Source organism: Molothrus ater, chromosome 33 (assembly GCF_012460135.2).
Source record: "Molothrus ater isolate BHLD 08-10-18 breed brown headed cowbird chromosome 33, BPBGC_Mater_1.1, whole genome shotgun sequence".
Taxonomy (NCBI): Eukaryota; Metazoa; Chordata; class Aves; order Passeriformes; family Icteridae; genus Molothrus; species Molothrus ater.
The window spans coordinates 279,382-298,917 of NC_071660.1; the positions used below are offsets into that span (position 1 = coordinate 279,382).

Here is a 19,536-nt window from a genome sequence, read left to right on the forward strand (position 1 = left end):
ACAAAGTTTAGGATTGACAAATCCTGGCTTTGGGGGAAGAACAAGGGGTGAGCACCTTGGGTTTTGTGAGAAATGAGCCTCACTCTTTAGAATTTTTGAAAGTTTAATAAGGAATAAGAAGGGACAAATCAGTAATAGCGCTGGGTGTTGGCAATGGCCAGAGGCACACCGGTTAACCACAGCAACTCTTGTTGTCTAGTTTCTCCATTGTATTGTTCAAATACATATTCATAACGATTATACATATTCAAACATTTCTTTGAACTCGTTTACATGTTCCAGGAATTCTTTAGGTTGGTTTGACCCCCAACTCACCCTTTTAGAGCACGTGCAGGAATCGTGGATTGCTGTTTTGAGGGTTGTGTGTCACTGCCTCTCAAGGGCCCCTGTTCTGTGGTTTCAGCAGGTGACAGTTATTGACAGTGGAAGGGTCAGTGGCAGGGGCCCCATCACATCCCTTCCTTAAATGTTACCTGACCATGCAGACGCTTTTAGCTATTTCCACAAGTACTTTAAATGAACATTAGCTCTTTGACAAATATCTCTGAGTTATTATTATTTCAGTTAGTTACAAAAATAAAAGCATTAGTTATTATTTCACAACTACAGCTACTTCTGCAAAAGTTAACATTCTAATGCACAACACATGGCATCCACTTGAATATTTTGCAAAAGCCAAAACTATAATGTATGTTTTTCACACTGTCCACAAACTCAAATATCATCCATAAATGATGTTCTGAGGATATGAGCTACACAGGGGCCAGGCATTGGCCACAAAAACTGACAAATTATACTATAGCAAAAGCAGTGAAAAGTGATTACAAACTGTACTCTATCAAAATTGTTGTGATTAAGAATAATATGTAGAAGTCAATACATAATAGGAAAAGCCAATACTACCTAGTTATTTATAACAAACCCAGGGCAGGTTTTTCCCTTGCATGGAGCACCTGGGCCTTCCCCGGGCCCCTTCTGCCCTCCTGCAGAGCCGGTGGCATTTTCCAGCACACACAGTTTGTAACCAAGAGCCAGGTGCAGCCGAGAAGGCTCCAAGCGCCTCCTTCCAGGCTGACTCTGCAGGTGCCGAGGCTGCTCTGGGCTCTGCCAGGGCTCTGCTGGGGCTCAGCTCTGGGCCAGGCTGGGCCCGCTCTCCCCTCACATTGCTCCGGGCAGCTGAGTCACAGCGGGAGAGGGAAGGGACACGTCAGGGGAGTTGAGGTTTGAGAGAGTTTTTATTCCAAAAACTGCCATAACAAACAGGCAGTGCTAACTACCATAACTAACTAGTTGTCCTAACTACTGTAACTGAAAGCTGTCCTTTGATGAGGGAGGGGTCGATGCCCGTGGATCCCGCCGTGCCCCGGTGCGGGAAGAGCTCCGTGCCCCGCTCCAGGTCCACCCCCCGTTGGAGGATCCAGGCTGGATAATCCCGGGTGACCCCCAGGGTCAGAGCCCCCCGCGTTGGGAACACACCTGGCTGGGGGCTCCACATCTTCCTGGCTCCCCCCGTGGACACCTGGGTGAAGGCCGGAGGATCTCCGCTGCTTCTCTGGTTTCTGCTCCTCTCCTCAGGGGCTGGGGGGGACACGGGACCCCCCCCCAAAATCAGTGGAGCGGGGACGGAGCGGGGGGTCCCGGCCGGGCCCGAGCCCACGGGGAGGGGCTGCGACCGCCGCCGGCTCAGGAGCTCTGTGGGCAGAGAAAAGGGGGTGACACCGGGCTGGGGGCCCCGGCGGGAGTGCACACGCTCCGCCACGGCCGGGACGCCACCCCCGGCACCCGCCCTGACCTTCTTGCGCACGTAGAAGCCGAGCCCCAGCGCCAGGAAGACGAAGCCCAAGACAAAGCCCCTGATGCCCGTCAGCATCTTGCTGCGGGCGGCGTCCGCCGGCATCTCTGGGGGGTCTGCAGGGCTCAGCACTCCCAAAACCTCTCAGGGACACCCCCAGCCCCTCCCAGCGCCCTCCCTGTGGCCCCCAGCCCAGCCAGGAGCCCCTGAAACCTCCCCCCGATCCCTTTTGGTCCTGGCCAGGAGCCACCAAAGCCCCTCCCGTCCCTCTGAGGATCCCACAGCCCCCTCCCAGTTGCCCCCAGCGCCCCAGGAGCCCCAAAGCCTCTCGCAGTCCCTTGGCAGCCCCAGCAGGACTCAGCCAGAGCCCTCCCAGTCTGTGCCCAGCACAACCGAGCTCATGGCGAGCCCCGCTTTGCCATGGCCGATCTCCTTCCAGCCCCTCCGGGCTCACTGCGATCCCTCCCAGTCACATCCAGCAGCCCCAAACTCCCTCCCAGTCACACCCAGTGGCCCCCAAACTCCCTCCCAGTCACACCCAGCACCCCCAAACTCCCTCCCAGTGCCCACCAGGATCCCCCAACCCCATCCCACCCTCCCCAGCATCACCCAAACCCCTTCCCAGCCCTTGCCCAGCCCCCAGCCCCTCTCCCAGTCCCAGCCCGGCTCTCTCCAGCTCCCTCCCAGTGGCTCCCAGCACAGCCCAGTGGCTCTGCCAGCGCCCCCAGGGGCTCCCCCGTACCCCAGTGCCGGCTCAGGGGCTGCTCCAGGCTGACGTGCTCCACCTGGCAGCTGTAGGTGAGCCCGCGCTGGGGTGGCGTTTCCAGCAGCACCAGCAGCTGGTAGGTCCAGTCCCCGTTGGGGACCACGTTGGTGGCCACCACGTGCTCCGAGAGCTCCTGCTGGCCCTGGAACCACCTCACCTGGATGGCAGCAGGGTAGAAATCCATCACGGAGCAGAGCAGGCGGCCAGGGCCGAGCTGGGAGCTCGAGGGGGGCACCAGCAAGATGGACACGCTGGGGGGCACTGGGAGAGAGAGAGAGAGAGTGGAGACACACTGGGATCAGCTGGGGGGCACTGGGAGAGAGAGGGGAGGGCTGGGCTGGGGAGGGACGGGGAACGGACTGGGAGGGACTGAGATGGACTGGGAATGGACTAGGATGGACTGGGAATGGGCTGGGAGGGATTGGGAATAGACTGGGAATGGACTGGAAGGGACTAGGAATGGACTGGAGGGATTGGGATGGACTGAGAGGGACTGGGAGAGAGTGGGATAGACTGGGATGGATTTGGAATGGACTGGGAGGGACTGGGAATGGACTCGAAGGGGACTGGGAATGGAGTGGGAGGGACTGGGAATATACTGGAAGGGACTGGTGGCGACTGGGATTGACTGGGATGGTCACTGGCACAGCAGGGCCCGAGGGGACACGCTCTGCCCTGCACTCACCTCGGCGCTCCACGCTGAATGGGGCATCAATCCGGTAGTTGTGCCGGCAGTACCGGTCCACCGCAGTCCGTTTGTACTCCAGTAAGGCCGGGTCGCTGTTCCAGCGCTTGGCATTCATGTCCCCAGAGGGGGTGAACCCCACAAAGTGCCCCACGTCACTGTCGAACATCGCGTACTGCAGCCGGTTGTAGATGAACCTCTGCACGAACCTGACCTTCTCCGTGCCGTTAATGAAGTAACACTCGACCTTATGCATCTCCTGGAACACCCCTGTGAGTGCAGGACACAGCTCAGTGGTGCCCCCACAGCACCCCCCAGCAGCACCCCCAGAGCTCCGGGACCCACCCCGGATCCCTACTCCGCACCCTCTGTGCCCCACGGCCGCCACGGGACCCTCCTGCCCGCGCTGCCGCTTCCTCTTTGCCGCCCTTTCCCCATTTCCCCTTCCACACCCTCTCCCCTCCCACCTCCGGCCGCTCCCCAAATCACTTTTGGTGTCCCATTTCCCCATTTTCCCAAAAATTCCCCAATCCCCGACCCCCTCCCGCTCAGTTTTGGGGTCCTCCCCTCTCCTTTTCCCCCTCTCCCACTCCTCCCTCCCCTCCCCCCACCCCTCAGCCCCTCCCGCTCTCCCTTTGGGGGGTCCCCTCCTCCTCCCCCTCCATTCCGGGCTACCCCCTTCGCCCCCTTTTCCCCCTTCTCCCCCCCCGTCCCAGCGCCTCCCGACCCCGCTCACCCGAGAGCTCCGCGCCCGCAGCCGGGGGGGCTCCCAGCACCACCAGTGCCACCAGTAGGGCCCCAGCTGCCGCCCCTCGCCCCATGGCCGGGGCCGGGCAGGGAGCAGCAGCCCCAAAGCAGCCGCGCTGCGCTGGCAGCACCAGTCCGGAGCAGGGCGGGCTCGGCAGCGCCGCGCGCTCTCATTGGCTGCCGCCACTTTTGGGCAGCGATCGGCCACCAGCTCTGCCCGAAAACCGATGACGCAATACAACGCCCCGAGATCTCATTGGCTGCAACGCCTCCTGCCTGCGCTGCCATTGGCTGAGGCCTTTCCGGGCCGCTTCAGCCCCGGGCTGGGGGTTTTTTGGGGAGGGGGAACCTTGGGGCGCTGGGCAGGTGGGAGCTCAGGTGAGCCCAGCAATGCGTGCCCAGGGGCGCGGGATCTCAGCGGTGCCCGTGGCGAGCGGTGACGCTGGCCCGATGCCAGGCACCCCCAGAGCCGCTCTGTCCCTGCCCCCGCAGCCGCACAGGGACAGAAAATGGAACCGAGGGTCCCTGGTTTGGGGGAAACCAAGGTGGGAGTGCCTTGGAGTAGAGGCCCCTCCTGGCCAGGTCCATCTCTAGAATTCAGCAGGAGTCTCGTGTCCATGAAAATCTCCACAGATCAAGATTCAGCCCCAAAAAACTCTCCCAGGAGTTCTCTATTGCTGATCTCTCCACTTTTGGGGTTCCAGAGGTTTTCTTTCCTTGGGATCATGAGGGTCCAATACCTCCAGGGGTTCTCCATTCTCCGGCGTCCTGCTCAGGGATGATCCAGGGGCTTTTGGGGGTCCATGGGGGCCCTTCTCCCCTGATGCTCTACTTTGAGATCCCAGGGATCCCAGGGGTCCCTCCTCTCCAGGCTCCCCCCCTTTCTAGTCTGCCGGGGTCCCCCAGCTCTGGGATCTCCCCCCTCTGCTCTCCCCACTCTGGGGGTTCCTGGGGTTCCCCTCCTCTGCTCTCCTGGGGGTCCCCAGGACCAATGTCCTCCCCTGCCCATACTGGGCAATGGCCACGTGGGCTCCCAAAGATCCCCCAAGGGGCTCAGCTTTGGGGTCCTGCAAGATCCAAACCTACACACATAGAGAAAACAAAACCTCCCAGAGACACCAGATGATATTTGAGGTCAATTCCACAATCTGCGAGCTCCAAACACACCCCAATAAAAAACCCTCTCGGGGACCCCCGATAGATTTGGGATGAGCTCCCCCTCCCCGCTCACCTGCAGGACGAGGTGGGGGCGATGGTCCCGCGGCTGCGGCCACAGGGGGCACTGGAACCTCCTGTTCCTCCTGTTCCTGCTCCTGCTCCTCCTCTTCCCGCTCCCCCTTTTCCTCTCTCCCTCCTCCTCCTCCTCCTTCCTAATCCCACCTCCTCCCCAGTTCCTGCCTTCTGTGTACTTAGAGTGGAGACCCTTGCTTGTTTTTAGAACTAGAACAAAGATCCCAGATGGAACAAGGCTTGCTGCTTTTAGTCAGAACTATCAGTGACTAAAGGTCACGTTTCCTTTGCTTTGGTGCCGTCCTTGTTCCTCCTCAGTGTTCAGGCTGGGCTATGGGGTGTCCTTGTTTGCTGCATTTTCCCAGTTCCTCTTTCATCCTTTGGGCCATGGGCTGTGCCCTGGGAGGGTTCTTTGTGCTCCTTTGTGACACAGGAGAACCTTCCAGGCGGTTTCTGCGTGAGCTGCTGCCGGGATGTCACAGGAACAGCGCCGCGTCCCCGTGGTGTTCCCGCTGCTGTGGGACACGGAGGCCTCAGTGCCCAGAGTGGCTCTGGGCTCGCTGCCGGAGGATCCTCCTGCCCGAGGCATTCTCAGCAGCCAGCCCAGCCCTGTCCTTCTGTGCTTGCAGGGCTACAGGCTGCAGGCGTGTGCAGCGCAGCCAAAATGATCCATCACGTGGCTGCTGCAGTTTGCACTCTGTACTCTGTGGCTTATTCGGGGTATTTTTTAACCCACTTGGCACGTAAGTCGAGGTTTTCCCTTGGTGCAGCATCTGTGGCTTTGGGCTTGCTGTGTGCTTTCTGTTCTTCCTCCGGAGCTGAGTTGGCTTTGGAACCAAATGGCCATGAAGACACCATTGCTTTGGGAGAGCTCCTGCCAGCAGCTGCAGCTGAAAAAGGGGGTGTCTGCAGCCAGCGGGGCGTGCACAGCATCTGCAATGAGCCCTGGGGGATTCTGTTCCCTCAAGCAGGGAGTCTGTGCCAGCAGAGCCTGGAACTGCCTCCCTTTGCTGCTCCAGCCAAGAACTGACCCAGCCCAGTATTTTGTGCTGTTCTCTTGCTTGCTGTGGGAAGGGACTGTGGCTCCTGAAGGGATGCTGTGAGAGCAAAATGCTCTCTCGGGGTTGCCTTGCTCCGTGGCATTTCCCACCACTGGCAGTTTTTCTCCTAACAGCATCTGGTTCATGTTCCCTCTCCCACTGCAGTGTAGTAAACCCCATAGATTTAGGAAAAGCACCATGGAGGATATGAACAATAGGAATGCTGAAACAGCAAAAGAAAATTCCTGTTTTCCTGTCCTCCACCCCTTAACCTATCTCTGTAACCCTATAAGGCAATGTCATGTTAACCCCTTACCCATTGGTCAAGCTTGGATCCTTTCCAACCCTATAAAAGAAGCATACTGTACCCCATTAGGGGAGAAAGAAGAAGAGCAGAGACCCTTCACGGACCTCCCCAAATAAAGCCATCTCCGTGGAACAGCCTGCGCCTTCTCCTTCTCCTCTCTCTCCATCTGCTGCAGCCTCCAGCCCAGGGCACCACTACCTAGCAAGCAGAGCTGAAATCCTGAGAGCTTGCAATCACTATAGAGCTGATAACCACCATGCTTGCTAGATGGTAGCCCCGCGGCCTTGGCATGAGCGAGCTAGTTTCGGGCACCTGGTCCCTACCCAGGGACTGAGCTCCTGAGCCCTATTGCTCTGCTTTATAATAACGCCAATGAGGCTTTATTAAAGTGGCGCCCAATGACTATGGACTCCCCCAGAGGCGATCTCCGTCGGTTGAGCAACGAAGCCCCCCCAGGGTTTTCTGTGATTGCCTGTTCAGGAAGCCGCTCCTTCTGTGAAGGGACTTTTCGTTTTAGAAAATCCTTTCCCCAGGAGGGTCAGTTCAACACTCAAAACTTACATCTGAACGAGAGAAAGTTCCAAGGAGAACTGACAGCAGCAGACCCCTTCCACAGATCTTGGACCCCAGGAACTGTAAGTATTAGCTAATATTGCACGCATAACCTCGGGGCTCTAAAACTTTTTTTTTGTTGTTTTTTCCTTTTTTTTCTCGATTTTTCCTGCTGGAAGGGCTAACCATTAACATGGGTACAATTTTTAGTACATTAAAACTAAGTAAAACCGAGAGAGAGATATATTTAACTATTTTAGAAATCTTATCTGCTAACAACTTCTCCTTTTCTAAAGGCAAGCTCTCAAAAACTAACCTTAAAAAGTTTGTAACTTGGATTATGTCGCAATACCCTGATACTGATAAGAAAGCAGTCATTGAAAATTCGTTTTGGGATATGATTGGGAACACAATATATATCTCCCAAACAAACCAGGATTTCTCTGTAACTAACTATTTGCCTTTATTCCATATAATAACTAAAACCGTTGAAAGATTTAACAGAGAAAAATTTTGCAGTCGGTAACAGACACTTCCTCTTCAAATGCTAATGAGATTGATAAGGAATGTCACTTGCATATCTCACATCAGCCCCTAGGTCCTAAAGTCCCTCTCACCTCCGTTACTCCTAAAGCAGAGGTTACGCTGCCCACCCCAGTTCCTCCTCCCACATCCTCCACCCCTGCGGGACCTGCGCTGCCCAGCTCCGCGGATCCTCTCTTATCTGTAACTCCACACATCCCCCCTACCCCCGGCTCGGCTTCCTCCTTGCTTCCGGTCCCGGGGGTCCCTTTTCCTGCCTCTGCCGCCCCCTCCACCCCTGCGTCGGCTCTGCCCCCCTCCGCTGCGGGCCCCCACCCCCGCCCTGGTGTCCCCCACCATCCCTCCCGCCGCCGCGCCCGCCGCCCCCGCTCCCCCCGCCCCGGCTCCGACCGGCCCGGCCCCTCCCGCGGGCTCCCCGAGCCTCCCCCCGCCGCTCCCGAGCCCGTGTCCATCCCCGCCCCCTCCCCCTGCCCCCGCCTGCCACAGCAGGGACACCTCACACAAGCGCAGTGCCACCAACCCACCCCGTAACCGCGGCACCCCGGACCGGTCCCACCGCCTGCCCACCCCCACTCCCCCCATGCCCGCACCCCCACCCCGCCCAGCCCCCCTGCCCCCACCACGCGTCCCCCCAACCCCCGCCCACCCTCGATGCCACCCGAACGGGATCCCAGACACCCCCACGGTGCTACCCCCCCCCACCCGGTCCTGTGCGTGCTGTGCTGCCATCCCAGCTCCAGTGGCGCCTCCCCCTGCCCAGGTCATGCCATGTCTCCCCCCCAGCCACTGAAACCTTTGAAAAACGCTTCTAAACGAAAAAAGCGCAAGTCACGGATAGCAACCCCCCCTCAGTCCTCCTCAGAGGACCAGAGCTCTTGCAGTGAATCTGATTCTGATACGATCCACACGGATCCATGGGCTCTTATTAAAGTAGAAGCGACAAAGGCTGGAGACTGGGAGCTGGCACAGAAGATTAATGCTTTCCCAGTAAAATATAAGCAAGGACGGAATGGTGGCGAGTCCGCTATAAAGACGTGGAAAGCTAACTCCAGTAAGGAACTAGTGCAATTAAGAAATATAGCCAAAGAACATGGGCGAAGCTCACATATTTTTAGAAATTTCTTAGAAGCCATGTTCTCAGCACATGTCTTACTTCCCCACCATGTAAAAAATATTTCACACTGCCTCCTGTCCCCAGCAGAATATTTGTTATGGGACAGGCATTGGAAAAGACATTTAAAAACGTTATCAGATTCATATTCTGCGGATGCTAATAAGACGAATTTTACAGTAGCCCAACTAGCTGGTGAAGGTGACTTACAGAAACCAGCAGACCAATTGGAAACCTTGAATAAAGAGGCACTGCACGACGTCGCTCTCGCAGCAAAAACCTCTTTACTTCTCGTGCATGATGAGTCAATGCCAACAATGCATTTTTCTGCTATTAAACAAGGGATAGATGAAAGTTTTATCAAATTTGTGGACAGACTTAGAGATGCTTTGGAGAAACAGATCGAGAGCACAGAGGCAAAGAAGGAACTCTTATGTAAACTTGCCTTGTGTAACTCTAATGAAAAATGCAAAGCCATTTTGAGGTCTCTACCCATGGATACAGACCCCACCATAGAGCAAATGCTGGAATGCTGTGCACGTCACATGTCCACGGAAAATACAGTGGCCCAAGCAGTTGCTAAGGCTATTGCAGAAGGAGTTTCTGGGGCATATGCAGTAATAGCTTCTAAAGACCAAGCTAAATGCTATCACTGTGGAGATCTTGGACATTATATAAAGGACTGCCCAGAGAGATCACACCCCCGATACCACCGTAACAATTACCAAAGACCCCAGAATCAGCAGCGCTACCAGCAGCATTCGGGAAACTTCTTGCGCCGCCCGGTCGAGCCCTGGGCGCTGACAACAAATCAAAGGCCACCCAGACCCAACCCCGCACCATCCCAGGACGTTCCGGACCACAAGAAGAGGATCCAACCCACGGGGCAACCCAGATGGGAACCCGCCGGCAATTGGTAACTGCTTTGTCCATCTACTTTAATAATGAGAATGTTCACCGAGTTCCCACAGGCAAATATGGGCCAAAAGGTGGTCCTTCGCACATTTTAATTATAGGTGACTCTCTTAATAGCCCAAAGGAGATCTTCGTTGTTCCAGAAGTGCTGACAGTGCAGCCAGGACAAGAGATTCTCGTCCAGGTATACTGCATAGACTCACCATTTTTTCTTTCAAAGGGAACTCCAATAGCACAAGCCTTTTTACTCCCAAAGGATCACAGGGAACAGATTCCTCTCAACCCTACAGCTATGTGGGCACAAGTCGTGGGACCATCCAAGCCTACCATCGAGTGCGGCCTCACCTGCAAAGGCGAGAAGACCCACCTGCCAGGGGTGCTGGACACTGGTGCTGATGTGACCATCATCGCCCGCTCAGAATGGCCAGCACACTGGGATCTACAGCCTGTTGCAGGCATGATTTCAGGGATTGGCGGAGCTACAGTATCCATGAGAAGCAAGAACAACATCCTTGTGGAAGGGCCTGAAGGCAAGCTGGCAACCATCCGCCCATTCGTGGTAAGGGCCCCCATCACCCTTTGGGGCAGAGACGTTCTATCCCAGTGGGGAGCTTCCCTACGTATTCCCACTCAGGATTTCTAATCGGGGCCACTGAGCTAAGCGTGCTGCCAGAAACACCTCATCTCACCTGGAAAAGTCACAAGCCACTCTGGATTGAACAGTGGCCCCTCAATAAAGCCAAACTGCGCGCCCTAAACACCCTCGTGGAAGAACAGCTCGCAAAAGGCCACATAGTGGAGTCCGACAGCTCTTGGAACTCTCCAGTCTTCGTTCTACCAAAACCTGGGACAAACAGGTGGAGGCTCCTCAATGACCTTTGCAGAATCAACAAGGTCATCGAGGACATGGGCCCTCTCCAGCTTGGCCTGCCCTCCCCATCGATGCTGCCTAGAGACTGGACACTTGCTATCATAGACATTAAGGACTGTTTCTTCAGCATTCCTCTGCACCCTGAGGATGCTCCACGGTTTGCTTTTTCCGTTCCCTCTCTTAACAAGGAGGCCCCGCTCAAAAAATATCATTGGCGTCCATCACTATATGGATGACATCCTGGTGTGTGCTTCAGACAAAGCTTACTTGGACAATACAGTTAAAAAGACTATTGAAACCATAGAAAAGGCAGGAATGGAGATTCGTGAGGACAAAATCCAGTACACCAAGCCATGGACTTACCTTGGAGTTCAGATCCGGGAAAGAACCATCGTACCTCAGCAGATCACCATAAATGACGACCCAAAAACCCTCAGGGACTTAGACAGCCTTTGCGGATCCATCAACTGGGTACGTCCACTCCTAGGCATTACAACAGAGGACCTTGCTCCCTTGTTCAACCTTCTTTGTGGACCTAAGGACCTGGACTCTCCCTGCACTCTCACAGAAGAAGCCAGAGGTGCCATCACCAAAGTCCAGGAAGCCCTGTCTTCACGCAAAGCCCATCGCTTCGAGCCCAGCCTGCCTTTCCAGTTCATCATCCCGGGAAAAGCACCTCGATTCCATGGACTGATTTTCCAATGGGACTCCCAGCTTTGAGACCCTTTGTTGATACTGGAATGGGTCTTTACAAGTAGCCAGCCCACAAAGACACTCACCACCTACCAGGAGGTCATAGCACATTTAATAAAAAAGGCAAGGACTCGCCTTCGCTCTCTTTCAGGTTGTGAGCTCGAATGCATATACTTACCAATAACCCTTACAGACTTTGAGGATTTGATCCAGACCAATGAAAGCCTCCAGTTTGCCCTGGATAGCTATACAGGCCAAACTTCAGTTAAGATCCCAAAACACAAACTTTTTAACCCTGATGTAACCTTCCATTTGATTCCAAAACAAATCCAAAGTAGAAAACCTCTCAAGGCTCTAACCCTCTTTACAGATGGCTCAGGGTCTATCCCACAAGTCAGTGGTTACATGGAGAGACCCCCAAACACAAGATTGGCACTCTGACATACAAATAGTGGAGGGATCTCCACAGATCGCAGAATTAGCAGCTGTTGTCAGAGTCTTTGAAAAGTTTAAAAACGAGCCTTTCAATCTGGTTACAGATTCAGCTTATGTTGCTGGGATAGCGATGAGACCAGAACATGCTCTTCTCAAAGAGGTCTCTAATCCAAGGTTGCACCAACTGTTCTCTAAATTAATATACCTAATCTCCCACAGAAAGCAACCTTACCATATGATGCATGTGAGGTCACACACAGACCTCCCAGGTTTTGTTGCAGAAGGCAACAGGAAAGCGGATGCATTAGCAATGGCAGCAGAAACTGCTAATGTTCCTAACATCTTTGCCCAGGCAAAGTTGTCACACGCGTTTTTTCATCAAAATATACCTGCCCTTATGAGAATGTTTAAGCTCTCAAAGGATCAGGCAAAGGCTATCGTGGCTACGTGTCCGAACTGTCAGAACTATCAGATACCATCTAAGGGGACGGGAGTCAATCCCCGAGGTCTGAATAGCTGCCAGCTGTGGCAGACAGATGTAACTCACTTCGCACCTTTTGGAAGGTCAAAATACGTGCATGTATCGGTCGACACATTTTCAGGAGCAGTATTTGCATCATCACATGCAGGAGAAAATACCATGCACACAATAAAACACTTTCTCCTCGCTTTTGCCGCCCTGGGTGTACCAAAAGAGATTAAAACAGATAATGGACCAGCCTACACTTCCTGCAAGTTAAAGGAGTTCTTCAATGAATGGGGAATAGCACACAAGACTGGCATACCTGTAAACCCCACAGGACAATCCATCGTGGAAAGGACACATCAAACCCTCAAAAGAGTCCTTGATCAACAGAACAGAGACACGAGAATCACATCTCCAGTGGAAAGACTTTGCAAGGCTCTCTACATCATCAACTTCCTGAACTGTACAGCATCAGAGCCTGACCCACCAATACTTCGCCACTTTGCAAATACCACCCAAGCAAAGCTCACTGAGAAACCACCGGTGCTCGTGAAGGACCCTGAAACACACCAAATTTCTGGGCCTCACCAGTTGATTACCTGGGGTAGAGGACATGTGTGCGTGCTACTACCATCCGGTCCGAGGTGGTACCCAGGAAAAAACATAAAGCCATACCTAGGCACTGAGAACACTACTCCTGCAAACAGGGACAAGAACTCTCCTGAGGCAAACACAAGACCACCTCAAAACCAAACCAGCTCTGCCTGGAGACGAAGACGTCGCTGAATACCCACAAACACAAGAACAGACCACCCCATTACAAGACAGCAGACAAAACTGAAAGCTAAACAACAGTCTGCTGCATCAGACCATAGATAGCCTTAACACAAAAGTGTTCTCTGAACTATATGTTGCTACACTTTTTTTTTGTATTTAAAGAAAGAAAAAAGAAAAAAACCCACCCTGTTATTCCCTCTCCCTAACCTTTTAAAACCCCTTAGCCTTCTACCCACTCCTCCTCCCTTAGTGTAGCTTAGAAATTAAAAGGGGGGGAGGAGGGGAACACAGAAAAGAACAAGACAGAAAACCCTCTCATCATAAAGATAACAAATTCTGCTTATATTCCCTATCAGAAGCCTTATTCCTGCCCAAAGATGAAAAATATCTCCGTTGCTGCTGTCCTCACTGCTGCCTGGATGTTCTTCACCGTACCGCGTGCCTTCGGCTGGATTAGCCCACAGCCCAGCCATAATGTTTCGGTAACCTTAGCAAAAAAATTAAAACAGGACAACATGTGCTTGTCCATGGGAAGCATTGATAACCCACTTTCCACATGTCTAGTAGGAATTCCCTTTGTAGCAGATGACTGGCCTGTCTATAACTCAGAGCTTCTCCGCACCACAGGTAAGACACCCAAGGTGGCTGATACCTGGGACGAGTGGACAAAAATTCTGCCAGATGCTCGAGAGGAACCCCAAGAATTGGATCTGTTGGGGTCCTCCAAGGCCACATACTGTGTCAAATTTTACTTTAGACGTCCAAAAAACAATTGGCCAGAAATTGACCAGAACAAAAACACATATCGAAAAGAGATATCACCAATTAACAAAGCCTATAACTCTCACGATTGGTGCAATTACACGGCTCGTGTGATTTCTGTGTCCTCTCTCCATCCCAAAGTATTACCCAAGGGAATGTTTCTCATCTGTGGTGACAGAGTATGGGCTGGGATCCCCTCCTGACTCCAGGGAGGTCCCTGTACCCTTGGAAAACATTCTACCCTTACTCCAAACATCACCCTGTTACATAATTGGAAAAAAGAAAGCGAATCAAAACGACAAAAAAGGTCCTACACTGAATTTGACGAAAATTGTGATCCCAAATTATACGATTGGAACAAACCAAAAAAGATTGCTGTGTCCCTGTTCTTACCCTGGGTAGCTGCAGCTAAAGCCCTCGGTGAAATCAATCACCTTGGGTGCTGGCTCAGTAAACAAGCTAACGCTACTTCTGCAGCCTTGAGTGATTTCTTAAAGGAAGAAGAAACCACAAGACAGGCTTCGCTCCAAAATCGAGCAGCAATCGATTTCCTGCTGCTTGCCCATGGACACGGCTGTGAAGATTTGAAGGGATGTGCTGCTTCAACCTCTCTTCACGCTCGGAATCCATCCATGCGAACATCCAGAAACTGAAAGATCTTGCGAAGGACTTGAAAGTAGAAAGAATCCCAGACTGGGTCAATGAACTTTTCGGGCAATGGGGATTAACAGGATGGGCTGCATCCTTGGTTAAGGGAATGTTGTTGATTCTCCTTGTAGTTGTTGTTGTGTTAGCCATGTTCTCGTGCCTTGTTCACTGTTTCAAAAGAACTATAACGAACGCCTTTTTTGTAAAAACAGAAAGTGGAGTTGTAGTAAACCCCATAGATTTAGGAAAAGCACCATGGAGGATATGAACAATAGGAATGCTGAAACAGCAAAAGAAAATTCCTGTTTTCCTGTCCTCCACCCCTTAACCTATCTCTGTAACCCTATAAGGCAATGTCATGTTAACCCCTTACCCATTGGTCAAGCTTGGATCCTTTCCAACCCTATAAAAGAAGCATACTGTACCCCATTAGGGGAGAAAGAAGAAGAGCAGAGACCCTTCACGGACCTCCCCAAATAAAGCCATCTCCGTGGAACAGCCTGCGCCTTCTCCTTCTCCTCTCTCTCCATCTGCTGCAGCCTCCAGCCCAGGGCACCACTACCTAGCAAGCAGAGCTGAAATCCTGAGAGCTTGCAATCACTATAGAGCTGATAACCACCATGCTTGCTAGATGGCAGCCCAGCAGCCTTGGCATGAGCGAGCGAGCTTCGGGCACCCAGTCCCTACCCAGGGAATGAGCTCCTGAGCCCTAGTGCTCTACTTTATAATAACGTCCTAGGAGAGGTTATTAGCAGGGGGGCCTGGCAAGGGAGAAGACTGTGAGAGCAGCTTTGGCATCTGCCTGGGCCTGCGGAGACCCCGCCAAGCAGCAGCGGCAGGGCGTGTTCCCTGCTTTGAGCCCAGCACAGAGCAGGATCATCTCTGTCCAGCCGAGAGCCCCAAATCTCTCTCAGAGAGCTGTGAATTCAAAGGCCTTTATGCACACATTAATGCCATCTTCCCTCTCTGGTGTGTTTTAACTCTTGGCAAGATGCGTTTGCCTCTTGCTTGCTGGAAGCTGCTCTGTTCCAGGGCCGGCACCGAGCTGGGCTGTGCAGGCCGGGCAGCGTGGAGAGTCCTTCCCCAAGCACTTGGCCGGGCTTGGGGAGTGTCCGGGCTTGCGTCAGACACTCGGGGCAAGGGATTCCGTCCAACTGGGGCCACCTTGGGTGGGGAGGGGCTGGCCCCGGGGCACATGGCAGCGTGTCCAAGGGCCCTTTGTGACACGGTGCAGCAGGGTCACCGAGTGGAACGGGGCGTCCGAGCAGCCCTTTGTGACACGCGCTGACATAGGTGCCGGCGGCGCCGTGGCCACGCCACAGTGCTCGGTACACACGACGGGACAGGACGGGACAGAGCGGTGCTGTGAAGAGCCCCCGCACAGCCGGCTCATTCCTTGCTGACCCGGAGCTTTTCCGAGGCGTTCCTCCTGCGGCTGGCCTCACGGCCAGACCTGGGGGCTCGGTGACTCGGAGCTTTTCCGAGGCATCTCCCATCCCTGCGGCCGGTGCCCTCGTGGCCAGGCCGTGGGACTTGGTGACCTCCATCGTTCCTGAGGAGTCTCCTGTCATTGTGGCAGGAGCCCTCGAGAACAGAGTGCAGGACTTGCTGTCCTGTAATCTTCCTGAGGCTCCTCTGTCGCAGGTACCTGCAAGGCAGGACTGCGGCACTCGCTGACTCAGACCCTTGACGGGGCATCTGTGTCCAAGGTGCCCTCGAGGTCAGGCAGCGGGATGGCAGGCAGACTGCTCGGCCTGTTCAAGGGGCTTCGGAGCAAGAAAAGCAAAGGCCCTGCAGCTGCCCCAGCACAGCAGCCTGCAGAGCCGGAGCAGTTGCAGCCGCTGCAGTACGGTGAGTGGCGGAGCTGGGCCGCAGGGCTGGTGCCTGCAGCCAGTCTGGCTCCATCCCATCCCATCCCATCCCATCCCATCCCATCCCATCCCATCCCATCCCATCCCATCCCATCCCATCCCATCCCATCCCATCCCATCCCTGTGGACATGCCCACAGACAGGATGGGACAGGGGTCAGGGCTGCCCCCGCCGATGGCCGTGCTCCGGCCCCCGGAGCTGTCCCTGCCTGGGCAGCGCAGGGCTGGGCTGTGTTCTCCGGCCTCTCCCGCCGCCCCTCAGCTCTGGCTGCGCTCGCTCTTTGACAGATGCAGCCAGGGACTGGACTCAAGTGCAGGAGCCCACCCGTGGCCGCTTCCGCAGAGCAGCACAGGTACCTGCAGCCGTCCCCACCTGGGCCGGGCCTGCTGGCACTGTCCGGCCCAGCCCCGCGCTTGGAGCAGGCCATGGAACGTCCCTCTCTTCCCGCCCTTCCTTCTGCTGCAGACACTGTGGAGGCTCCTGCGCCTTCGGCGCAGAAACACCGGCGGCACCAGCACCAAGGGCACGGCCCAGCCTGACTCCAGGCCCTGCCAGCTGCAGGCAGAGCCTGCTCCCAGCTCAGCCTCCTCTGATCTGGCAGCAAGCTCAGACTGGGAAACAGACGAGGACGGCTGGGCGGAGGCTGACATGCCTCTGACTCAGGGCAGGGCCACCACACACATCCAGGCTCAGGCCATCCCAGAGACCGAGGCCATGCCCACACTGACCATGACTCCTGCACCCGCTCTGGAGTTTTTCCAGCAGGCTGCTGCTTCTCTGCAGCAGGTAAGCAGCCTGGGACCAGGGCTGAAGTCCTCCTAGGATCACATGGCCCCTCAAGCTCCGTCCGCTGGCTCTCCTCAGCCTTTGAGGCCATCACAGCGGGGTGGGAAGGCAAGCACTTCTTTGGGCAAGCTGGGGAAGTTGCTCCCTTGGACAGCACTCCAAGTCTTCCCCATGCCGCCTCCTCCAGGTGCTAGCCATGGTGAGGGGCATTCTTCAGAGCCTGGCGTCCTGTGTCACCGTGGACGCCAGGCTGCAAATGCAAATTCTGGCCCTGACTGAAGAACACCCTGATCTCGTGGTGATGAGCCTGCTGTACTGCGCCCCAACGTGTGACAGGTACGGGGCACAAGTGCCTCGAGAGTCCAGTGCTCACCGGCCCGTGGGGCCCCTGGCCCTGTACAGCCTGTCCGGCGGGCTCTGCCAGACAGGCGGAGAGCTGCGGGAGCCTCGGGCCCCTCTGTTTCCTGCGCCTCTGCCACGCTCCCTCCCTGCCCCTCAGGGCACCGGGGCTCTGTCGCCCGGCGCCACGCAGCCCCACGGGGCGCGGTGCTGACGCACAGCTCTGCTCCCACAGAGCCGCCGCGCTGATGTGGAGAGCCATTGGCACCTCGGAAGTGGCCGCCGAGGAGGTGCTTCCAGCGCTGCTCTCTGCCGTGGAGGAGCAGCCCCCTTTCAGCAGCGTCTTCTGCAGCGGGGACAACGAGGCCATCTTTGCCCTGGCTGTGAGTTTCTGGAGCTGGCATTTGCTGGCCCTCCAGTTTGCCTCTCCAGCAGTTCTCCATGCTCTCCGCCAGCCTGCAGCTCCCTGCCTGGGCTGAAAGCTGGCCTAGGGGCAGCAGGCTGGGTGATCCCCCTGCCTCTCCCCTCGGGCCCTGCCTCAAGGACACCCTGACACGGAGTGCTGCCTCAGTGTGCTTTGTCTCTTGCAGGCAAGTCTGGTGCTGTGGAGGATTGCCCCCATGTCTGAGTGGCACTATGCCCTTCTCCTCCATTCGCCCCAGCTGTTGGTGGCTCTGTTCCTGCAAATCGTCACCACCACAGAGCACATGCCAGAGGACGATGAGGCGCGGAGCTTCTGGGGAGCGTGCCGGGAGGAACACGGCCTTCCCAGCGAGCCCAACAGGTGCCAGTTGCCCTGTCCTTCCCACGCCCTCGTGGCCAGGGCCAGCGCTCCCACCGTGACCTGGCCTTTGCTCGGCATGCAGGTTTGCAGCGCAGACCATGAAGGCTCTGCTCTCCAGACTGGCCTTTGACAACAAGCTGGTGGCTCTGGAGCACAAGCAGGTCTGGGAGAAGCTGCTCTCTGCCGACACGCAGCACTATGCAGCAGGTCTGCTGGCAAGGTGAGATGCCCTACTCCCCACCACCACCGCCAGCATTTGTGCCCTGTGCCCGGAGTGCCCCACACAGTCCCTGCGGTTGGAAGCGAGAGGGCCTTGTCACCGAGGGAGGCTCGAGCACACTGGAAGAGGTTGGGACAGGAGGATGCCCAGGAGCAGCCGCCTCCCAAGGGGCCCATGTGCCCTTGCAGAGCGCTGGGGAAATACCAGACCTCTGGGAGTCACTCCTGGGAGAGGTTTGCCCAGCAGCTCAGGGCCTTGGTGCCTTTTTCCCCTGCCAGGGAGATGCGCCATGGCTTGACGCCCTTGTGTCCCTTCATGGCCTCGCACCTGCTCAGCCTGCTCATCGGGAAGCGGCCACGCTGGCATCTGCCTGCCCTGGCCTTCTTGGTGGAGGTGAGCCTGATGGCCAGCGCTGCCTGGCTCAGCTGCCTCCCAGCTCTCAGGCCTCTCGTAGCTGCAGCTGCCTGGGACGCCGCCCGCCCCCGCTGCTGCTGCTGCCTGGGCCCGGCCCCGTGCGGCTCCGGGCTCCTGCCGGCCGGCTCCCCTGGCACTGCCCTCCTGTGCCTTTCAGCTCCTCGAGTGCCTGGACTTGAGCAAACACGGTCCCAGTGCCCTGGCGGTGGTATCCAGGCACCTGCCCAGCCAGTGCAGGGACGGGCTGCGCCTGGCGCTCCGAGGCCTCGCGGTGCTCAGCAAGGAGCCCTCGCTGGTGAGAAGGGGGCAGTGGCTGAAGCCGCGCTGGCAGCATCGTGTGGCTGGGCAATGCAGACCTCTGGGCTTGGCTGGCCTTTGGCAGCAGAGGCAGCTGCTCCCAGCTCTCCTGCCTCCCGCTTCAGCTGCCCCAGTGGCCCAAGCGGCTGTTGGTGCTGCGGCCAGTCACGGCTTCACAGCACAGCCCCGTCTTGCACACAGGCCGGAGGAATACGCGGCCTGTATCAACACCTGCTGCAGCAGCTGGCTGATCCAGATGCAGAGATGGTCTGGATGACCCTGTGTGCGCTCAGGGATATGCTCCAGGACAAAGACCTCAAGCCACCCAGCGTCACCGCCCTGAAGCTGGCTGAGCCCCTCCTGCAACACTTTGAGAACGTAAGGCTCTGCGCCCCCAGCCAAGGGCACTGGACGCTGCCTGCAACCTTTGTGCTCTGTGTGTAGAGATTTGGGCTTTTGGCCCAATGGGCCTGCAGTAGCTGGTG

General features: G+C 56.0%; 1 protein-coding gene and 1 long non-coding RNA gene across 2 annotated transcripts; both read right to left on the reverse strand.

Annotated features, from left to right (window-relative positions):
• Positions 1 to 85: 85 nt before the first annotated feature.
• Positions 86 to 1,644, reverse strand: LOC118700969 (uncharacterized). The gene is made up of 2 exons (XR_004982373.2): positions 1,477 to 1,644; positions 86 to 1,176 (listed from the first exon to the last, which is right to left on the reverse strand). It is a non-coding gene; the product is annotated as an uncharacterized LOC118700969 (long non-coding RNA).
• Positions 1,645 to 1,683: 39 nt separating this feature from the next.
• LOC118700953 (class II histocompatibility antigen, B-L beta chain-like) lies at positions 1,684 to 4,115 on the reverse strand. Its single transcript, XM_036405545.2, has 5 exons — positions 3,980 to 4,115; positions 3,244 to 3,513; positions 2,535 to 2,819; positions 1,748 to 1,899; positions 1,684 to 1,692 (listed from the first exon to the last, which is right to left on the reverse strand). Exons 1-5 carry the CDS (start codon positions 4,062 to 4,064, stop codon positions 1,684 to 1,686), a joined length of 801 nt encoding a protein of 266 aa, XP_036261438.1. The 5' UTR covers positions 4,065 to 4,115.
• Positions 4,116 to 19,536: the final 15,421 nt, after the last annotated feature.

Bases quoted from the DNA above. Each gene is read 5' to 3' on its own strand.
- LOC118700953 (XM_036405545.2), bottom strand. From the start codon at position 4,064: ATGGGGCGAGGGGCGGCAGCTGGGGCCCTACTGGTGGCACTGGTGGTG. The intron at 3,514-3,979 runs GTGAGCGGGGTC...CTGCACTCACAG, and splicing joins TGCGGGCGCGGAGCTCTCGG to GGGTGTTCCAGGAGATGCAT. The intron at 2,820-3,243 runs GTGAGTGCAGGG...TCTCTCTCCCAG, and splicing joins ATTCAGCGTGGAGCGCCGAG to TGCCCCCCAGCGTGTCCATC.